Source organism: Myodes glareolus, chromosome 18, assembly GCF_982192425.1.
Source record: "Myodes glareolus chromosome 18, mMyoGla1.1, whole genome shotgun sequence".
Classification (NCBI taxonomy): Eukaryota; Metazoa; Chordata; class Mammalia; order Rodentia; family Cricetidae; genus Myodes; species Myodes glareolus.
In genome coordinates, this window is record NC_142043.1 from 47,490,873 (window position 1) to 47,513,090 (window position 22,218).

Here is a 22,218-nt window from a genome sequence, read left to right on the forward strand (position 1 = left end):
TTGCATGTTTATAGTGTTTTTAATGCTCCAAAGCTCTGTACAAAAACAAACAAAAAAAAAACATAAAGTATTCCTCACAACATCCCTGTGAGGTAGGTAGGCAAGTATTATTCTCCCATTTTACAGATGGGAAACTGAGGCAGAGAGGTACAGTGATCTGCCAGTGGTCCCAGCATATCTCCCAGTCAGTGCCAAGCATGAGAGTGTGAAGGGGGCCTCTCTGGCCTCTGACTCCGTGGCTACTTATCTGAAAACAACTGACATGCAGAAAACAGACGCCAGCAAACCTGAGAGGCCGTGAACAGACAGACATACAGCAGCTCGCAAAAGGAGTCGGCTAAGATGGTCACTACTGCCCCAGGCTGGAAACAACTTTGGCCTCTTTGACTATCATAGCTAACAGCTGACAGGTCCTTCCATCTTCCTGCTGAAGGACAGGAGCCCGGGGACTCATCCCTGTCCCCAGAGAGTCAGACAGGTAACCAGGCTCCCAGGTATCCAGCGGCAAACTGCAGTCCCAGCCAAGACTCACCAAACACAGCCCTCCATGTGCACCTTCTTCCTGTGTGAATAATACTGCTCATAACTCAGCCGTGTCCCGAGGAAGCAGCTCGGGGATCCCGGCAAGGGTGGGCCTGGAATCTGAGGCCCGACAAGCCACCATGGCCCTGTCCCACTCTCCACTGTTCACGAGTCTCTCCCAAAGTCAGCCTTGATCCTACCAACAGGTTTCTGACACACAGACCCCTCCTCACTCCCTCACTGACCTCCACAGGCTCTTTCCCCACACTGGGAAGATCTCCCTGATGCTTCTAACTCCCTGGGAACTTCTACCTCTGCCAGCCTAGGTAAGGAAGGGGGGAAAGGAAGACAAGAGAGACGGAGCCATCCTCCTTGTCTTCCGGGCTGGCAATACTCATGAGCCAGGAGGAGCTGGGCAGAGCTGCCTTTAACATGGACCTGTCCAGTTCGCCATCCCCCTCGCCTACCTCAGGCAGCTGCTTGGGCTGAAAGATTGAGAAGCAAGAGCAAGCCAGCCGGAGGAAGGAAGTGAAAAAGCAAACATGGCCAGCCTGCTGCCCACCTAGGCAGTCTGATGACCAACTGTGAGAAGAAGACAGCGGTGGTGACTGGCTGCATGGGGAGCGAGCTCCCTGCTGGTCTGTGAGGTACACATGCTGGGCCTCGCCATTACACACCCCAAGGGTTTACAGAGAACGGCTGTGCCGTCTATACACCCAACAAAAACCTCCTTCTTAAGGCTCTCAGCCCCTTAATCTCTCCAGGAAGCTGGCAAGTGTTCATCTGAAGCAGTGAGAACCTCAAGCCCCCTGGTCTGCCTAGCAAGGAGCAAGACGGTAGCCTACAGGAAGGCCCCAGCGTCACAGGGCTCTGGGTCTCGGCTCCACTCCTGCCAGCGGTGGCGGAGCCTCGACAGGGGCTGGTCCTCTGTGCTTTCCAGCTCGGGGAAGCCCAGCTGGTTGAGGATCTCGTAGATGCCAGCTTTGGTTGCCACCTGGAGAGGGCAGAGATGGGGCAGAACTTCAGGGGAGTGAGACTTTCCTCACACCAGCCTCCCTTGCTGAGCTCTGAGGCACCCGAGTCTGGGGCCCAGAGCTGCCCTCAGTCAGTTCAGCGGCTGCCACAAGTTTGCGCGTCCATCTCTAACCACCTTGTTAAGAGGATCGCTGGCAGCCTTCTCTCCTGGGACTGCATGGAGCAGCCTGTGCAAGTACATGGGGCATGCCTGGGAGACCTCGGCGGCACTGGCCTGGCCACTCCAGCAAACCACATCTGGTCAGGGCGGCTGCAGAAGCAGTGTGGATGCCAGAGCAGACAGCCGCCCTTCCCTTTGCCTGCGAGTTCAGCCCAGGCAGCTTGGCTTTCTCTGCGCTAAACACTCAACATAGAGGACTGACCCTTAGCCCCAGACTCCATCTCCTACATCTTCTTGGGGACAACTCCAGCTGGAGTAAAGATGCTCTTGCTGTCCCCAGGCACCCTCGCCCCAGCTCTGTCCTTCCAGAAGAGGGGCTGAAGTTGCCTGGGTCAGAGTCACGCTCCTGCCTACACCACCCGCAGCTCTCCCTCGACATCCTTCCGCATCGAGTCCTAGAAGTGGGCCCCGGTCCTCGGTTTCCCTGTCCTAGCAGAACTCAAACAGAAAGTGTCCTTGTCCCCAGGCTGGAGAGTAGCTGCTAGTAGAGTTGCTTGCTTGGCAAGCATAAAACCCTTGGATTTGAGCCCCAGCAATGCATAAACCAACTTGGCATGGTGGTAAAGCCCTGCAATCCCAGGAAGGTGGAGGCAGCAAGATCAGAAGTTCAAGGTCATCCTCAGTCACACAGTGAGTTTAGGGCCAGCCTGGGCTACATGAGTTTCTCCGACCTACATTCCACCCCAGGGCTCAAAGAGGGAAGCCAAGCTTGGGCCTGCTCACCAAGGTGGTCTCAACATGGCCCTCACCATCTTCTGATTCAACACTCACCCTCCATTCTAGGGGGGAGCTTGTCACCAGGGTCCTTACAGAGCGTACTCGGGACCAGGGGAGAGATACAGCCCGCCTTACCCACCACCCCCCAGGCAGGCCTGTCAGCTTCAGCGTCCTCTCACCTCCCGCATCCAGGTGCTGAAGGGCCTCTGCCAGGAGCTGGCCTTCTCCAGGCGGAGGTAGGCGTTAAAGAGAATCAGGTAGATGTAGCGCTCCAGGTACTGCAGGCTCCGCAACTGCAGCCTCCGAGCCTCCTGCGCCTCTTTGGTGGCCTTTGCCTGGAGGACAAGGAGGATGGTGTCAGCAAGGAGATCTAGTGTCTAACGCAGCACCTCCATGCTCACGCACTGCCTGAACAGCGAGCAGAGTGACTTCAGCAGCAGAGTCTGGGGTGCTGCCTGGCTTGGCTGTAGAGGAGACCCATGGGGAAACCAATTCCTGGTGGGGGGGTCTCGAACCCATTTCTTACTGAGAAGAAAGGGCTGTACTTCCTCCCTGAAGGTCATGCTGCTCCAGAGTCAGGTTGTCTGCTGGAAAGATGGGGACATCTGAGGTAGAGAGGGTGAGATGCTCAGCCTGGGGTCCCCTAGAAGGACCCTGGGGTCCCCTAGAAGGACTCTGTTGCCAACTCCTGTCAACCTGGTTCCCAGTCTCCCAGGTCTGGCTCCTCTCTCCCAGTCCCCTAGCATCTCCGCTAGGGCTCTGATTATGACCTGGTAGGGGGCCAATGACACAGAGCTCTGCCAGCAACCTCTAGCCCCAGGTGGGTAGAGTGAGGGACCTCTCACTTTAGCAAGCTCCCGCCAGGCGCCTTCTCTGGAAATGGTACCAGGTCACAGGCTGGAGAAAAGGAGATGGCAGAGCTGATGGATGGGAAGTTTCCTAGGGAAGATGAGAGTCTGGATGGGCAGTGAGGACCTCTCAGGCCTGACAGTGACAATGTGCACCAGCGGGGACAGGGACAGGATAAGGGACAGTGACAAATACGTGTGGGAGCTGTGGCCTGCTAGCCTGGGAGGACATTAATCCTACCCATGGGGTTCACAGCCTCACTGCTCTTGAGAACCACATGGAACCTTAAAATTGCAAGCGCCTGGGTTCATCCCAGATCGGCCAGTGGGGGTCTCAGAGAGGAGGGGTGTGAGCGCCATGCAATTCAGCACTGGAAGTCACCGACAGTTTGCTAGTGCCTGTAGCCTGTTGGAGGAAGACACTGTGGGAGACACATGCTCGAGAGAAAGAGGACATTAAAAAAAGGGAACGCTTTCAGGGCTCTCCTCAGCAGGGAAACACGCCAGGGACACTCACAGTCAGCCTCGTCCCTGTAGGGTGATCTGTCCCCATATCCCAGTCTGCCCACACAGCTATGGGAAGGAGTGCCAGAGGGAGAAGGCCACCCAGATCCGTACTATCTGATCCTCAGACCCTCGGGCCTCCACCCAGGCCTACTGCAGCTCTCTGATCTAGGGGGGCGGGGGATGTGTGGCATGGGATGTCCTTCAAGTGACAGCGTTATCTGTGGGCGGGCACAGTCAGCCCCAAGGGGCCAGGGTGGGCTGCTCTCCCAACAGCTGGGCCACAGATGGAAGCCCTTCCATGAACACACACGGTGCTGGCCTACATACTCTGGGAAAACTCCAGGGTTGCCCCCACGCCAGACGCGACCCAGCCCGGTGCCCTAAAACTCACAGCTGGAGAGGGCCTGCTTTGGGAATATACGAGGGGAGCTAACTGGCAATGCCGGAGACCTTGGGGAGGGAAGCAAGGGAGAAAGTGGTACCAGAAAGGGCTTGAGGACAGGGACAGTGCCCTGGATTCCCGGAAGACAGCGAGGCTCACCCCATGGCTGCAGTTCTGACTAAACAGGTCTGAAGCCACAAAGGTGATTCGGCCTGCCCTGCCCCCTGGGAGGCCCCAGTGGCTACAAAGCAGCTCAGTGGCTGTGTAAGGAAAGGAGAGGGAAGGGCAATAAGAGAAAATTGACCCGCAGTGTGTGAGGAAGAAGAGGCAGGAGGCAGCAGGGAGATAGGCTGGGGTCAGGAGGGAGGTGTGGCCGCAGGGTAGAAAGGGGGCAGCTTCGACGGTTAGGTTAGCAACAGGGGAAGACAGGCAGGTTAGTTTTGATCATTGCCGACTCGACACAACGTAGAATCACCTGGAAATAGCCTCAGTGAGGAATTGTCTAGATTAGGTTGGCCTGTGGGCATGCCCATGAGAAAATTTCTTAATTGAGTTAGCTGAGGTGGGGAAACCCACTCTGAATGTTGGCAGCACCGTATCATGGGCTAGGCCCTGGGATGAGTGACGGGGAGAGAGAGCTGGCCAAACGCTGCCATGCATTAATTCAATGCTCTCTGCTCTTGACTGTCGGTGTGATGGGTGTGATGGCTGATACCAGCTGCTTCAGACCCCCACAGTGGAGGACTGTATCCTGGAACTGTGAGCCAATCAGAGCCTTTCTCCCTTAAGTGCCTTTGTCAGGGGGTCTTATCACAGAAGCAGGTAGAGAAGCCAGACGTGGGCTCAGAGCTCGGGAGAAGCCAAGACCAAGGGCCAGAGCAGCTGCCTGCAGAACACAAAGGGCAAGAAGCGGGTCGCGTCCTATTTTAAGGATTAACATCGTGTGCTCCAAAACACATCAATTTTGCTTATAGGCAGTGGATGTTAGGGAAAAGAAAACAAATAGAGTTTACTCAAAGGCAAAGCACGTGACCAACACAGTAGCACTGTTTGGTGAGCTGGTGCACACTGCATGGGTCAGGTAGCCCCATCCCTCAGTCTGCCTCTCTTCTCCAGTCTCCTCTGGACCCTGGAGTGTTTTCAGGAGGACAGGAGTCACCCACAGGGCTCTCTGGAAAAGCCATTTTAAATTGCTTCCAACTGAGGTTCAGGAGAAATGCCCCACCGGCACCTGGCACGGCCACACCATACCAGCACTGTCCAAAGACACCGGCAAGAACGAGGTCTGAGGTACATCCGGCGAAGGGCAAAGGATGTCTTTCTCCTTACTACCAAGGGTAGAATTATCTCTAAATCCAGACACTGTGTGAAGATGCTGCCTGACAGCCCCAGAGGTTCCCATGGACACATCCTGCCTCTGGCCACAGGGCTGTGATTTGAGACAACGGCCCATCTGCCTGTCACTGCCCAGTTTCCTTAAAAGCAGTCCATGCTGGCCCAGTTCCGGGAGGGGGCACCCGGCCACCTCCAGTGCATAAAAGTAGCCAAGCTGTTTTTAAACGGTCCAGCAGGCCAGGCTGTCATTAGCTTCCATGAACCTGGACAAAGGCTTCCTGGACCCTTTGGGACTAAAACCTAAAATAAAAGGAGCCCGGGAGAGACGCCAGGGCTGCGGGGACCACAGGCTTCACCTCTGACCTGTCTAGCATGAATGTAGGTCTAGCTCTGTCAATATGGCTGTCTGGCAGCTCTTTGCTGGGTCACCAGGAGTAAATGTGAGGCTGACCTCTGTGCCTTCACCCACTCTGTTCCTTCTGCCTGCACTGCCCTTCCTCTCTACCTAGCCTAGCCACAGTCAACTTGTCCCCCAGGCTCAGGACAAGCCCCTCTCCACAGCCTGCTCTGAGTACTCCGGGCTCCACAGCCTCCCCGCTCTCCGTCCGAACCATTTCATTAAAGCAGGGTTTCTAATTGCTTCTCGGAGACGGGACTACGAAGCCCAGGGTGGGCAGAGGTTGCCACCAGTTTTCTGTCTCTCTGTCCCTACCCCCAAAAGGTCTGCATTAGAGCCTGGGATGCAGCAAGTCCCTGGCTGGCCAGTGAGCACCCTCCCTGTGGTCTCTTCCTGAGGTGGTTTCCAGTAGCTGTGAGAATCTAGATTCTAGAAAGATGTTGGGACAACCCCTCCCCCAACACCCTCCTCCCACATATGCCCTCATAAAGGTGCCTGCACAACTTCAATGGGTATCTGTCAGGTACCCCAACTCATCACCCATGTCCTCCTGAAATCAATCACTCACCCCCACAAGTTGGCCATCTTAATAGCAATTGCCTCCTTCCAGGGACAGGGGCCAAACTCTGGCTGCACAGCCAATTCTCCCTTCCTTGATTTGCATCTCAACTAGGAAATCCCACTGGCTCCCCTTCAAACACACTTCCAGAGGCTGCCCTCCCCTCATCAGCTGCTCCCAGCCACCCCACCCCAGCGACAGTCCCTTCCTGGACCACCTCCATGGCCCAGGACCCTTTCCATCACTGGAGAAGAATGGCTTGTCCTGGAAGACCATCCCAGTAGACTAAGGGCCAGAAGGGACGCAAACAGACAGTTCTTCCTATTTAGGCAAATATTTATTCCACCTGCCATCTACCACCCACTCACGGGACACTGCAGAGCCCTGCTGTGCCCGGCAGGGTCCTGGGAGCTGGGCTGTGGAATGAACTGAGCACTCCCCAGAGAGTGGGAACTACAAAGACAGCACAGGGGCAGGTCCCAGGGAGACGATGCCAGGGCTGGATGCTAGAGCTGACCCTAGGACCTCTAAGTCCAGTGGTATACAAATACCAGGCACAGCATGGAGGTCCCTTGTAGGGCCGAAAAGTTTCCAGCCCAGTCAGCAACCATGGGAAGGAAGGGAAATGAGGACCGGCTCCCGACAGGGGCCCCAGAGACACAACGGAAACACATTCACCAACACACAAATGCTCACACTCACGTACACGTGCACGCACGCTCTATCCGGCTGCACCAGTTTCACTGGCTCTATTCTGAGCTGGCTGGGAAGAGCCTTAGGAAGCAGCCCTTCCTCCTGTCATGGCAGCTCATGACATTCCGAGGCTACTCTAATTACAAGGCGGGGCCCTGGAGACTCATTACCTACTGAAATGAGGTCTCCAGGGACAGTGTGGCTCTTAGAGAGGCTTAGAGCGGCTGAGACCCATCGGGTCCTGAGCCTGAACCATCTCACTTTCTGTTTTTCTTAGGAAATAACTTTAGTCCTTGGGGCACTGAGCTGATCTCTCCGCCCCCTGGCAGCTCCTGTTTGCTAGGCCTAGTCTGCATAACCAAGACAGCACACGGAGGAGCAGCCGCGGCTTCCTCCATAACCCGTCCTCTTTCTGATACCATGAAATTGTCCCCCTGGGTCCTGAATGCCATCATGGAGGAAAAGGAGGATAGGACAAAGTAGAAGATAAAGTTCTGGACCCGCTTCCAGCCAGGTACAAATCCTCCTCAGGCCTCAGTTTCGTCCTCAGTAAAATGGGTCTAATAAAACCTGCCCTGACTTCCTTACCTCTCTGAGGACAGGAATGGCCAAGTGCTGAGTTCTCAGGGAACTCAGTCAAAGCAGTGTGGTCTCTGTAAAGCATCCTGCGGAGAGCAAAGGGCAGCTACGGCCACCTCTGCCTCAGCTTTTGCTCAGACTCTTCCCATGGAAGGCAGAACGCACAGTCGACTGTTTCAAAAACACAACAGTAAGAATGACTGCAGCACCGGGCGGTGGTGGCGCCCGCTTCAATCCCAGCGCTGGGAGGCAGAGGCAGGCGGAGCTCTGTGAGGTCGAGGCCAGCCTGGGCTACAGAGCCAGTTCCAGGACAGCCAGAGATACACAGAAAAACTCTGTCTCAAAAAACCAAAAAAACAAAAAGAAAGAAAAGGAAAGGAGGAAGAGGAAGAGGAAGAAGAGGAAGAGGAAGAGGAAGAGGAAGAGGAAGAAGAAGAAGAAGAAGAAGAAGAAGAAGAAGAAGAAGAAGAAGAAGAAGACTGAAACCAGCCAAGGCAAATGCTTGCTGGCATTAATGCTTCTAGCAGGGCTTCCTCTAGAGCCTGACCTTGGTTTCTGTCAGAAATATTTTTTCCTCCCCAAGTCCAAAAGGAAACAACAGATTCACAGGTGGGTCAACCTGTGGGTGGTGGCCATGCTGGAATAACTCAGTAGGGCCTGGACTTCTCATGCTGATCCCAGATGCCTCATCTCCACCCCAGCCTCATCAAGTGGCTCATCTCAAGAGACCTTATTTCCTTTCTTTTTCCATGTGAGGCAGTATATATATATATATTTGTGTGCCTCTGCTTATGTGTGTACTGAGGTCAGAAGACAACTGGAGGGAACCTGTCACCTCCTTCCTTGATGGAGGTCCAGGGACTCAAACTCGAGCTATCACACACACATACACACACACACGCACAGAGAGAGAGAGAGACAGAGAGAGACAGAGAGTGAGAGCCTCACCGTTGCTCTGGAAAACAAACGTGTTGCTGTGAGCTGTGCCTCCAAGGTCAAGCTACTGAGGCAGGTGGAGGCAGAGAAAGGCAAGACTTTCCCAGAAGGCCTCAGGTGCTCCCACTTGGCTTATACCGCACAACATCGGCCACAATGGTGTGAAGAGCCCTCAGCCATCACCACAAACTGCCCAGAGGCAGAGACAGGCAAGTGTGTGCCTCTTGTCATCTTGCACACAGCCTGGCACAGACTTCCTCTTTGGTCTGACTCAGAGTCCGCAAAGGACAGGTAAGTGAGCGCGCGTCAGGGGAGCCTAGCCTCGGATGCGTGAACACAACCCCGGGGATCACTCAAGGCCTCCATAAGCCCACCTGTGAGGAAAGGCGAGCACGAGTGGACAAAGACCAGAATGAGGGGGCTGGAGCCATGGCTCAGCGGTCAGGAGCACTGGCTGCTCTTCCAGCAGATCCAGGTTCAATTCCCAGCACCCACATGGCAGCTCACCACTGTCTGTAACTCCAGTTCCAGGGGATCCGGCACCCTCACACAGACATACACGCAGGTAAGACACCAGTGCACATAAAATAAAAATAAATAAATTTTAGATATATAGATAGATATAGACAGATCAGAATGAAAAAGCCGAAACTGGAGTCACCGCAGCTCAGTAAACAAGGGGAGCCCCTCTGCACCTCCAGGCCGTTTTGGACATGACGTAATCTATCATGCCACCTCTAACAAGACACTGCACACAGACTTCCTAGCTGTTCAAGCTCGTATCACACATGGAGGGTTCACACGTAGAATGTTTCTTCCTGCTCCATGAGAGAGCAGGGACCTCCCTTTTCCCTGCTTCTCTGGGGCGGTGGAGTCACTTTATTGCCAAAAACAGCACCAATGCCAAATACCAGCCGTGTGTTCCTAACGACTTCTGATTACCACGTAAGTCAACTGCTGAAGCAGGCAGGGGGCTGGGAAAGACGGGTTCTGGAGGGTGAGGGGCAGAAAGCCAAGTTACCACATGCTGTTGAGAGCGTCATACTCTCAAGGCTGGGTTCTGCTGGGAGGACTTGAGACGGAGAGAAAATGTTCAGGGAGAATTTGAAATGGATAGAATGCTGACCAGGACATTCCCAGGCGGTGAGGCTGACGGAGGGGGCACATCCCAGATGGAGCCTGGGCCCATTTCCACCCACAGCTGAGCAGCATCCCCCACCCCCACCCCACATGGCCCACTGGATCCAGCAGAGGCCAGCTGAGGACCTCCAGTTTGAAATCAGAGGGCAGGGGCTTAAGTGAACCCCCAAATACTGAAGGTAAGACCTGACTGCCAATTTCTAGGAGACAGTCCATGGGGTGAGTTGGGGAAGAAACTACCCCCCATTCTAGAGCCTCAGCAAGCCTCCCCCACAGTCATCAAGAGACCCTGAGTTCAAATGCAGCGTAGACTAGGGAGGAGCACGAGACTGGAGTAGAGACCTTTGCCTCCCATCCCTGCTCTGCCGCTAACTCACACAGGACCTGTGTGGCCTGACTTCCCATGACATGCACCACAGCTTCGTCTGTGAACACACACTGTAAGCTGAGGGTGTTCTGAAGCTAGGAAGAACATTACAGGACACTGGTCCGAAGACGCATCCTCAGGGTCCTCCCCTCTGCTGAGCACGTCCTAGGATCCGGCCCAGCCCTGTGTCTGTAGCCCCTGAGGACTTCCAAACACTGCCCCTTGAGAGGAGCACAGCTCCAGCCTGGCACCTGGGGACAGGAGCGGTGAGAGGCGGAGCACAGCTCCGTCCAGCATCTACATCCCCGTCTTCCGCCTGCTGCCCAGATGATCACTTCCGGCTCCTTTACCTCTTTCACAGAACTGGCTCTATGCGTGTCCATGAGCAGAGCCGACCTCTCTGTCCACTCTGATCACGGGTATCTTCACAGTGCAGAGACACTGGGACTTCTCACACACAGCTCAGAGAGACAACGCAGAAACCCTCCTCCCGCGCGCTTGTGTAGAACTGGCCGAAGCCCCCTCGAGTGTGTGTAGATCTGATCTTCTGCGCGAAGCATCTGGAACGTCTCAGGGGCAGCTCAGCCCGCCATGAACTCAGGCAGGACACAAGCCCAGGCCTTTCCAGAACGAGACATGCAGAGGACCTGGAGGAAGGACCTGCCCTTCTTGCTAACGGAGGGAACATGAAAGTCTCCACAGGCTGCCATTCTCAAACCTCAGAAAGCCATGAGAAATCAGACTTTCTACTTCCTGGTCACTAGAGAGCCCTTTTGTTACAGAATGCCAACAGTTCAGACGACAGTTGAGGTTTAAACTTTCTGCTTCATTTCTTTAAAGATCTATTTTTACTTGCCCTGGGGGAGGGGCTATGTCATGTGTGTGGGTACCACAGAGGACAGAAGGGGATATCATCCCCTGGCTCTCCTTACACTTTATAAGGTCACAAAGGTCTCTGCGGATGATTGTGGTGAAAGAGCAGAGTCAAAACCAGACTGGGGTTGATCATACACACACACACATGCACACACACACACACACACACACACACACACAGTCATAAACACACACACACAGAGTCATACTGTCAAGACAAAGGAGAGCACATGCCAGGGCTTGCACACGTGGCTTTTCTGGGAGAACACCTGTACAGCAAGCACCAAGCCCTAGGTTCCATCTCTAGTACCTCATAAAGCAGGAGCAACCACGTACACCCCAATACTAGGGAAGTAGAGACAGAGGGTCAGAACTTCAAGGTCATTCTCAGACACATATGGAACTCGAAGCCAGCCCAGAATAAGGAAAACTCTGTCTCAAAATGAAAGAAAAAGCCAGGTGCTCATGCCTTTAATCCCAGCACTCAAAAGGCAGAGGCAGGTGGATCTCTGTGAGTTCAAGGCGAAGCTGGTCTATATAGTGAGTTCCAAGCCAGCCAGAGCTTCATAACGAAACCCTGTCTGAGAGAGAGGGGGGTGGGAGGAAAATATCTATATACAGGGCTAGAGAGATGGCTCAGTAATTAAGAGCACTGACTGCTCTTCCAGAGGACCCGGGTTCAATTCCCAGCATTCACATGGCAGCTCACAACTGTCTGAAAATGCAGTTCCACAAGATCTGACACCTTCCCACCAGTGCACATAAAATAAAGTTAAATAAATCATTAAAAAAAATTTTTTAAAATCTATACACAAAAATGTACGATACATCATTTCATTATGATGAGATGTGTTTAACACACTGATGTCTCTGTAAAAATAGATAAGTAAACCCAGAAAGACTCAACAGGAAATACAGAGCTGTCGTTGGCAGGGGACCAACTGCCAAGGCTGTGAGCTTTCCTTCTGTGGCCCTGACCATGCTCTAACTCCCTGTTGCAATGGCAACCACGGAGCAGTCTACTCAACCCATGCACCGGGCAGTATGTGAACCACATCTCCGTAAGCTTGGTTACAACAGAGCAAGGCCCTGGCGTGGCCGAGGCCCCATGTCGTTCCAGTTCCAAGCCATAAGTACTATCGTCTCAGAGCTATGGAACATCCAGAGACTGTGGGACAGCCCCAGCAGTCTGCATTTTGGCCAGCCTGCAAGGAAGCCTGAGGTACTGAGGCAGGAGACCCCTTTGGTAGCTGTTGGCCTTGGTTGTGCCCTCGACTCACTCAGGCAAAGACTCGTACACTGGTCACAAGCAAACCAAGCTGGACTCTAGAAGGGAGCTCAATCACCAGAAGTTAAAAGCTCCCTATTCACCTCTGTGGGGGCAATATTATACAGGCCACATATTTCTGCATTGTACTGGCGGCCAGGCCCTCAAGCCACAGTCGCACCTGAGGTGGTCACAAAGCACTTACAGAACTTGTCCTTACAGAACTTGGCTGGGAAGATGGATCAGATGGGAAGGTACCCACATACGAGCGTGAAGTCCTGAGTGTGAAACCCCAGAACCCAAAGAAAGCCACATATAGTAGCTCTTGCCTATAATCCCAGCATTCCTACAGCAGGATGGAGGATAGGGACAGGAGAATCCTCGAAAGGGCAAGACCATCCAGCAAGCAAAAGACCCCACCTCAAAATAAGGTGGAAGGATCCAGAAGGGTGGTTTGGCCAGAAAACAAAAACAAAAACAAACATTTGCTATATAAGCCTGATGGCCCAACTTCAATGCCCAGATCCCACATAAAGGTGGAAGAAGAGAACCTCTGACCCTCACAAGCTTGCCGTTACACACCCCTCTCCCATCATACACACACTAAGAGTAAATAAAAAACAGGGTCTGGGCAAGAGTCTGAGCAGGTAAACGTAACGACTTGCATATGATTCCCATGAAACTTACTGGTGGGAGAGAATGACTCTAAAAATAGTCCTCTGTCCTCCACATGTGCCATGTACACACACACACACACACACACACACACACACACACACACACACACACACACACATTTTCTTTTGTAGTTCAGAGACAGAGTGCCCATAGTGAGGCCCTGGGTTCAATAGGAAGTGATGGAGAGGATTTACCCTAACTTAGCTCCCTGGGGCCACCTGGTGGCCAGACTTGTGAATAACTGCTTCTAGCTTCTGGCCCCTGCAGGGACGCTGGGATGGGGCTCCTGATCCACCGTCTCCTCCCCATGAGTGGCAAGCAACCTCTTAGTCTGAACTTTTCCCCAGGCTCTTACCCCACACGCCTAACCTTCCTCCGCACAGGGGCTGACCCTCTGACCCAGTCAAGGTCTAACCCCCATAGCCCCAAATCAAGGCTGTTCTGGATCATTCTGGTCATGAGTCCCCAGCCTGAGGCTGAACAAGTGGCCAGACAGACCCAGGCAGAAGCTGCCCTGAAATCACCCAGATGTGGCATATGCTGCCACCTGTCGGTACCATGCGGCACTGCATCTACCCAGCTTCCAGGCTGAGAAGCAGAGATCCCTGGCCACGTGATCAACCCAGTTCTCACACTCCAGGGTCCATCACCTGCCCAGCCCTCAAGTCCTGTGACAGGCAGAGAAGGGGGACCAGGCAGACTCGAGAGCATATTATTTCTAAATATTGAAAGTCCTAGATTCACACATTAAATCTGAAGACCACTCTAAAGACCCCATCTTTACTACTTATTGACTTGTTAAAAAATAATTTGGGAGGACTGGCAATATGGCTCAGAGGGTAAAAGCGACTGCCACCAAGTCTAACCACCTAAAACCTTTCTCCAGGGCCCCACACAGTGGAGGGAGAGAACCAGCTCCTACCAGGTCTCCCGGACCCCCACACTCATGCTATGGGCACGCAAGTAAAATATGTAAAATAAAATAATATTTAACTGCGTAGATTTAAAAAAAGAAAAAACTAAGTGGGGACCAGACCCATACCCCAGGCAGTGTAAACAAACCTGTCCTGGGGTATAGTAGCCACACCATTCAGTAAGGAACACTGTCCCTGCCAACTATCAGTCATATTGTCACCTGCCTGATTCTGCTTAGCCTCTGGGACCCCTGGATCACACACTACAATCGTGTCCCACTCCACGGGGGTCTCAAGTGTTCCTCTTTACTTGGCCCCTCACAGCGGGCTTCTAACATGTATGTTAGCCCAGATCAGGTGGGAGCGGCTTGGGCTGCTGACATTTGTGTTCCCAGGTTCACACTCCCTTCTAGCCAGGAGCCTAGTGGGATGGGGCTCACCTGTCTGTAGGTGCAGATAATGATCTCCCGAAGGTGGTAGTGCATCGGCGTCATGGTCTCACTGACGGTGTCCAGGGCCGCATCCACCTCCTTCTTCACATGGTGGCCGTCGGGCAGCAGTTGGACCACCTCCATCACCACCTGGGGCCAGAGGAGGGGTGAGCAGACGGAAAGCCAGGGGGATCCTCAGCCCTGCACCCTCAGGCTTGGGGCAGTAAGGGGATGTGGTATCACTCAGGTCACACATCCACATTTTTTTCATTTATATGTAAGATTCTGTGGTTGTTCTGAGGGTCTATATATGTACATTTCAATGCATATATTATTTGCTGAGCATGTGTGATGCGTGTGAACATATGTGATATATGAGTGCATGTGTATACAAATGCATGGACCTGTGCACATATGGAGGCCACTGGAGGATGCTGAATGTCCTGCTCTCTCCACCTTATTACTTTGAAGACAGGGTCTCTCACTGAACCTGGCTTCCAGCAAGCCCCTTGGACGCTCTTCTCTGCCCCGAGTAGTGCTGAGCTTACGTGCGCACATAACCATGCCTGGTTTTTACATAGGTCTGACTGTTGGAATTCAGGTCCTCATGCTTGTACAATGAGCCCTTGTACCCACTATTCTTAATGTACATATCAAAAAGTCTAAGAAGCTAAAAAAAAAAATCTAAGAAGCTGAATGTATTCATCTTTTTTGTTCATTTCAATGACTTTCTATCCTGAAGAGAACATCAAGAGTCTGGGGAGACAGTTCGGCTGGTAAAGAACCTGCTGTTCAAGGCTGAAGACTAGAGTTCTATCCCAAGCGCCTACATAAAAGGCCAGGCAGAGTGACACACGTCTGGATCTTTAGCGATAGCAGAGGGAAGGGAGCAGAGACAAGTAAATCCCTGGGGCTCATCAATCAGTCAGTCTAGCTGAACTGGAGAGCCCCAGGCCAGGGAGACTCTGTCTCTAATAATAATAATAATAATAATAATAATAATAATAAGAAGAAGAAGAAGAAGAAGAAGAAGAAGAAGAAGAAGAAGAAGTAATAGTAGTAGTAGCCAGTTCATGAGGGATCACACTCAAACTTGACAACCAATTTTTAAAAGAGGATACCAGGGTAAAGAGAGGGCTCAGCTGTGAAGAGCTTGTACTGCTCTTGTAGAGGACCTAAGGTTAATGCCTCAGATGCCTTGCAACAGCCTGTAATTCCAGTTCCAGGGAACCCAGCGCCCTCTTCTGGCCTCTACGAGCACCTGCACTAATGTGGACAAACCCTCACAACAGGTACACACAATTAAAAATAAAACTTTTTGCCAGGTATAGTGGTGCATAACTTAAGTCCCAGCACTCAGGAGGCAGAGGCAGACAGATCTCTGAATTCAAGACCAACCTGGTCGACAGAGTAAATTCCAGAACAGCTGAGTTACATAGTGAGACCCTGTCCAAAACAAACACAAAAAACAAAACAAACAAAAAACACTTTTAAAAAGTGGGTATCAAATACTAAACCTCCAAACAGTCACATCACCTCTGCCTGTCACAGTCACAGTTTAATGAAACAAAAACGAATCCCCAGTCTTTCACAGCACGTTAACAGCAGGCCTGGGAAAGCCCGGCTCCTACAGTATAAGACACACATGACGCTGACAAGGAGGGTCAGAGAGATGACGGGAGAGCTGGGGAGACAGTGGGAGAGCCGGAGAGCCGGTGGGAGAGTTGGGGAGATGGTGGGAGAGCTGGGAGACAGTGGGAGAGCCGGAGAGCCAGTGGGAGAGTCGGGGAGACGGTGGGAGAGTTGGGGAGATGGTGAGAGAGCTGGGGAGACAGTGGGAGAGCTGAAAGCCAGTGGGAGAGTCGGGAGATGGTGGGAGAGCTGGGGAGACAGTGGGAGAGCTGGGGAGACAGTGGGAGAGTCGGGGAGATGGTGGGAAAGCTGGGGAGATGGTGGGAGAGTTGGGGAGATAATGGGGGAGCCAGGGAGATAACGGAAGAGCCAGAGAGACAAATGAGAGATGATGGAACAGCTGGGGAGCCAATGGAGAGCCAGGGAGATGACAGGAAAGTTGGGAAGACAATGCCAGTAAACCACAGGAAGCACTAACGTTTTGAAATGCTTAGAGTCTATCAAAAGCACAGGTAAAGTTCCTAACGAAGCTTTATCCTATATCTTTATTTTTTAACTGTTGGACAAACATTTCACCCACTAAATCATCTAACTGTCCCAGCCCCCTGCCGGCTTTTTGAGACAGGATCTTTACATGTTCCAAGCAGTCCTCAAACTCACTATGGAGCAGAGAATGATCTTGAACTCCTGATCCTCCTGCCTCTACCACTCAAACGTTGGATTACAGGCATGAGCCACCACTCCCATTTAGGATATGCGATGCTGGGCTTAAGCCCAGGGCTTCGTACACGCTCAACAAGCACTCTATCTTATTTATGGCAGTGGTAAGGATCCAGTCCAGGGCCTTAAACATGCCGGGCAAACACTTCACCACTGAGCTATACTTACTTATTTATTTGAAACAAGGTTTCACTGTGTAGCCCTAACTGACTTGAAAGGTGTTATGTAGACTAGACAGGCCTCAAACTTGATTTCTGTTAGTACATAAGAATCTAATCATTTACCATAAAAGAAAGAAGTTGTCTAGAGAGGAGCACGTCCAAAGGCCTGGAGGCACTTGTGATTGACCTCTCACGCAGAGCTCCGGGCAGTAGGACTGCCAGCAGGACAAGTAGCAAGCATGTGGCACAGTTACCAGGTAGACAGGAACTAATATAATGCCAGCTATAGGCCAAGTGTGCAAAAAGGTATCACAGTCTGATATGACATGGCATGTGGTGGGTGCACGGTCTGATACGACACATGGTGTGTGGCGGGTGCATGGTCTGATACGACACATGGCATGTGGTGGGTGCATGGTCTGATACGACACATGGCGTGTGGCAGGTGCATGATACATGATGACTGGATCTGAAATGTTAATGGCTGCCCCGCCAGGGGCTCTGAGCTGAAGCAGGAAGATGGACAGAACAGGCTGCGGCCCTGCATGGGGCCACAACCACAGCTTAGTCTCAAGAAACGGTGAGGTAGTTACCAACAACACCATGAGGAACCCAGCGCCCTGGCCAGGCAGGGAAGGGTCCAGCACCCATCTACTATGACCATAGAAGAAGCTCAAGAAACAGACTGTTCTGAGCCATAGTCTGTCCATCTGGGAAGCAGAAAGTCAGCCCCACCCCCATGATGCTGTTGGCAGGACCTAAGACTCCAGTCTGCAAAGCACCCCCAGGTTCCCAGGAGGCATACCCACCTGAAACTCGCCCTTGGTGAACTTGGCATCAGGCACGCTCACTAGTTCCTCCTCGCCCACCTCAGGGCAGCCCTGAGGGATGACAGAGCTAGATGGAGCACCCCTGTCTTCGACCCTTTCCCCACCCCCAGAATCCTGCTGGAGGGATCCCAGGACTACAACAGGCATGACCTCTGCCCTTCCACATGAGCCACAGCCAGTCCCCACCCTTGCCTGGGATGATCTCTGACCTTACTCGGAAGGTCACACCTACCCCAATGTGCCAGCAAGTCAGTACAGCCACCACCATGGCCGTTGTGGTCCGGCCCTGGCCACTAAGGCAGCTGAAGACAAAGCCTGTGCCTGGGTCCTTGGCGAGAGCAGCCCGCAAGGCCTCAAGCAGTCGGTCAAAGTCCTGAAGTGACAAGATCACAGTCTGAGTCCAGGGGTGTCACCGACTGTCCAGACTTACATTGGTGACCTCCATCCAAATGGCAACCCCGGTTTTCTGCTCCCATGTGCCCCATCATACACATAACCCTGTCTATGTGCACATACAGGTTACGCACAAGACCACATGAATGTGAAAAGCTGTATTCTTGTGAATGTCCCCATCCAAGGCACCCAGGACTGGGCATATGAGCAGACACAACACACTTCTGGGACTCTGCCAACCCTCCACCTGGCGGGTCACACACAGGTGTTCTCTAGCCTGGGACCCAGTCTCTTTGTCTGAGAACCAGGTCCTGGCTGAGGGCATCCGAACACTTAGAGAGCAGCCACCAGGGGGCAGCACTCCACCGGCTGTGAGCCCACAGAGAGCTGACCCCACCGTCACAGCGACATGCCAGGCACACACAGCCTACAGACTACTAGCACCTGAAAGAAACCACACAGATGGCTGCAAACATACATCTGTCACATGAACTTCAGTCACACAGCCGGATTCCACAAGGTTTTCTCCATGAGCGTGCCCCCACCATAGATACACCATCTCCACCCAGCCCACAAACACAAGACAGATGCCATGAACTCCGTGGGAACCTACACCCCACACCACCAGGGCACTGTGCATCATATATCCCTCCAACAGGCACATGAGCACACTCCCTTCCCTGTAACACATGGTACACATGTCTGCAACATGATACACACACTTGTTCCAGCACACAAAGCATAGGCAGGTAGAATACACAATGAATGGGTACATGAGCTTGCATGCATGCATGCATGCACACACACACACACACACACAAAGATGGGAACATGCTTCTGAGGCCACATGTGGACCCCATTAGACAATCCCCTGGCCCCATTATGGAGTTGAGTTGCTTTTCCCAGGCCAAGAAAGAAGAAGAGAGATCTGGTCCCCAGAGGTCTGGCCCCTCACCTCCTCCCGGGGGGCGCAGAAGTCTGGCACGGGAATGCGGTGGTAGGTAAGGCCAAGGCAGGTCCCCCGGTGCTGGCTGAAGAGCTCCTGCGTGGTCAGGCACTTCTGGAACCTGGGGGTGGCAGGGTTCTTCGTGTCGGGAGCAGGAGCACTCAGGTGGGCCTTCAGCTGGGTCTCCAGGGCCTGGACAGGAGTAGGGCAGAGGGTAGAGGCCACTGAGACGGGCCAGAGAGGCAGGAGCCTGCTGAAGCCATGACTAGTGCTGCCTTGCCAACCTCAGGGCAGGACCACCCCAGAGGCAGAAAAGCCCCAGGAGAATGGGAACCTGGAAACATAGGAATAGGAGGCCTGGACCAGCAGATGCCCGAATCATCTGCTCCTGGGTCCCAGCTCCTCCATCCACACAAGAGGAGTGCAGGGCCCTCTGGCTCTCTCCCTCATCCCCCTTCTCTTTCAAGTGCCACCCATGTGGACTGTGCGAAAAGCCAGAAACCCTACCTCCAGCTGCTCAGGGGCCAGGGTCGGTCCGGGTGGCCACAGGCTGTGTATGTGCCCATCACACTCCAGTACAACCTCCTCCCTCAGGTTGATCCAGACCACCTGCCGTAGCTTCCTCTTGGCATCAGACAGGTAGGCCAGGATGCCGCCTAGGGCCTGGGGGACGAGGGGCTGTCAGGGCCAGGGCTAGCCTTTTCCCCCGTCCCCATGTTTGGACCTGGGCCTGGGAGAGGCGGGCACCTTGGCACTGGGCTGGGCGGTGCCGTAGATAGGCATGCGAGGTACACGCCGGAAGTTGGCTACGTCCATCTCTCTGACAGTGCTGAGCTCATCCGGGGAAACAAGATCATCAGCTTCCTGTAGGGAGGACAGCAAACCTGAAGTTCACAGTTACCAACCAGATCCAGCCTCAGTGGGCAAGTGTGGGATGGGAACAGTGTCCTACTGGGTGAGGGCATACATGGCTGGATACCTGCAGCCTTCTTAGTGCCCTGATAGGGATGTGATGACGGGTACCCTCCAGGAAAATCTAGCTCAGACGTCCTACAGTTCAGTGTGACTCTGTGTCAAAACCCTGGGCTTTGAGACTAGGAAGAAGGAGCTGGAACACTAGCCGGAACATGGCGCCTGAACACTGCACATTCTGCTCACAGGAGGAGCCTACCAGCCCCCTGGCCATACTTCCCCAGCCCTATAGGAACCTAGAACTCCTTGGCCCAGCCCACTCCACAGATACACAGCCACTTACCAGGGAGCCCTTGGAGATCAGGTCCCCAGGGGCCATGGGCCCCACTGAACTCAGCAGCACGGGCAGACGGTACAACTCAGGGTGGATGCACAGCCATCGACCGAAACTGAGGGCAAAGGCCAGGGGGTACTGCAGCCCAAGGCCAAGAGAGATGGGGCGTTGAGGGATGTGGGGCCATCTTGAACTCTCCCCGCCTAGCCATGGAAAAGGGAGCCCCAAAAAGTATCATTGTGGTCCAGGGAGAGAACAAGTAGGTGAGGGAGGAAGAGGATGGTTGCTGCCCTGACCAGGATAGAGTCTAGGCCTGGGCTGGGAAGGGAAGGGGGGCATGGGGATGGGGGCAGAAACGACATTCACCTGGACTCCTTCTTGCCCCTCCCAACCTTCCTCAGGGACCAACACACACAATACCACTCTAATCCCCATCCCATGGGGTCCCTGTTGCTGGGGTGGGAGGACAGGGTGGGAGCAGCCCCACCTGCTCATGCAGATAGTAGTTAAATAGGATCAGGTAGAAGTACAGCTCCAAGCTCCGCAGCGCCCTCTGCTGGACAGCATGCTGGCTACCACTTTCCTAAGGATAGACAGAGGGAGGAAGAAATGAGGTGTTAAACATGGAGCTGCCCCTCAGCTGGGTATAGAAGAGTAGAAGATTCCAGAAGGCACTCTCTAGCTCCATGACAGTTCTGCCAGGCTGGAAGTCCTTCCACGTGTCTATCCCATTAGCCGTGGTCCAGCTGTAGCACTGAACTTTGTGGTGACCACACTGGGAAAGGATGGCTCTGGTGCAGATGCTACCTCTCCAGGCTGGTCCCCAGCCCTGGGAGAGGGGACAAGGAGGAGGAGCAGACAACAGAACTCCCTGTGCCATGTTCCTTTTCTCCTGTATCAAAGAAGATGGCGCAAACATCCTTTCCCTTTCTTTAGGGAGGCCCTCCTTTAAGAACCAGTAACACAAGCCGGGAGGTGGTGGCGCACACCTTTAATTCCAGCACTGGGAGGCAGAAGCAGGCGGATCTCTGTGAGGTCAAGGCCAGCCTGGTCTAGAGAGTGAGTTCCAGGACAGCCAGGCTACAGAGAGAAACCCCGTCTAGAAAACTTAAAAAAGAACACACACGGGCTGGAGAAATGGCTCAGAGGTTAAGAGCACTGGCTGCTCTTCCAGAGGTCCTGAGTTCAATTCCAAGCACCCACATGGTGGCTCACAACCATCTGTAATGAGATCTGGCGCTCTCTTCTGGCCTGCAGGCATAGGTGCAGACAGGACACTGTATATATAATAAATAAATAAATCTTTAAAAAAAAAAAAAAAGAACACACACACACTCGCAGATGTGACATTCCTGGGGCCTATTGCTACCCCTAATTCACAGGCAGAAAACAAGAAACTCCAAGCAACAGAGCAACTGCCTCCAAGTCACCCAGCTGACAAATGACAGGACCCTCTCCCCTGACTTGGGTCCCACCTCCTCCAGGCACTGGGGTATCTGAAAGAGCCCCTGAGCCCCTGAGCCCCACCCTCCAATGTCACCAGTCAGGTCAGTAACCTAGAAGGCAAGTGAGATCTGAATCGAATTGGCCTGAAGGAAGAGTCAGCGCCTACGGTAAAGCTGGACCCCACCCCTATCTCTGGGAATCTGCACCTCTAGGGGCTACGCAGCTTTTTCTATAGAAAGCTAGAGTGAGTATAGGCTAGATGGGCAGTGTGGGAGGGAGGGGCAAGTCTCAGTCTCACCCCTCTAGGTTGCCATGGCAGCGTGATAGCTCGGCCAGTGACATATGAGTCAACCATAAGACGATGCCAGGGAGACAGAGATGGAGCATGAGCCCTGGGCCCTGAGCCAAGTTCTGATGACCCTTGACCCCTGGTCTAGACTAGGGGGTAATGCTGGGCTCTGATGACCCCCACCGCAGAGGCAAGAGGGGAATCCAGATACT

The 22,218-nt window shown here is 53.4% G+C and overlaps 1 protein-coding gene across 5 annotated transcripts in view; it reads right to left on the reverse strand.

Moving 5' to 3' along the window:
• The window catches only part of Pald1 (phosphatase domain containing paladin 1), a 62,451-nt gene continuing 40,233 nt past the window's right edge, over window positions 1-22,218 (reverse strand). For 4 of the 5 annotated variants that reach the window (XM_048451700.3, XM_085679682.2, XM_085679685.2 and 1 more), the window contains exons 11-20: window positions 20,759-20,854; window positions 20,281-20,409; window positions 19,773-19,889; window positions 19,533-19,688; window positions 19,035-19,217; window positions 17,919-18,059; window positions 17,666-17,737; window positions 14,353-14,493; window positions 2,614-2,769; window positions 1-1,542 (exon numbers count right to left, since the gene is read on the reverse strand). In XM_048451700.3, coding sequence (XP_048307657.3) covers window positions 1,231-1,542; window positions 2,614-2,769; window positions 14,353-14,493; window positions 17,666-17,737; window positions 17,919-18,059; window positions 19,035-19,217; window positions 19,533-19,688; window positions 19,773-19,889; window positions 20,281-20,409; window positions 20,759-20,854 — 1,503 coding nt within the window. In that variant the 3' untranslated portion in view covers window positions 1-1,230. The remainder of the gene's footprint in view (window positions 1,543-2,613; window positions 2,770-14,352; window positions 14,494-17,665; window positions 17,738-17,918; window positions 18,060-19,034; window positions 19,218-19,532; window positions 19,689-19,772; window positions 19,890-20,280; window positions 20,410-20,758; window positions 20,855-22,218) is intronic. The other variant, XM_085679686.2, reaches the window with a different exon arrangement.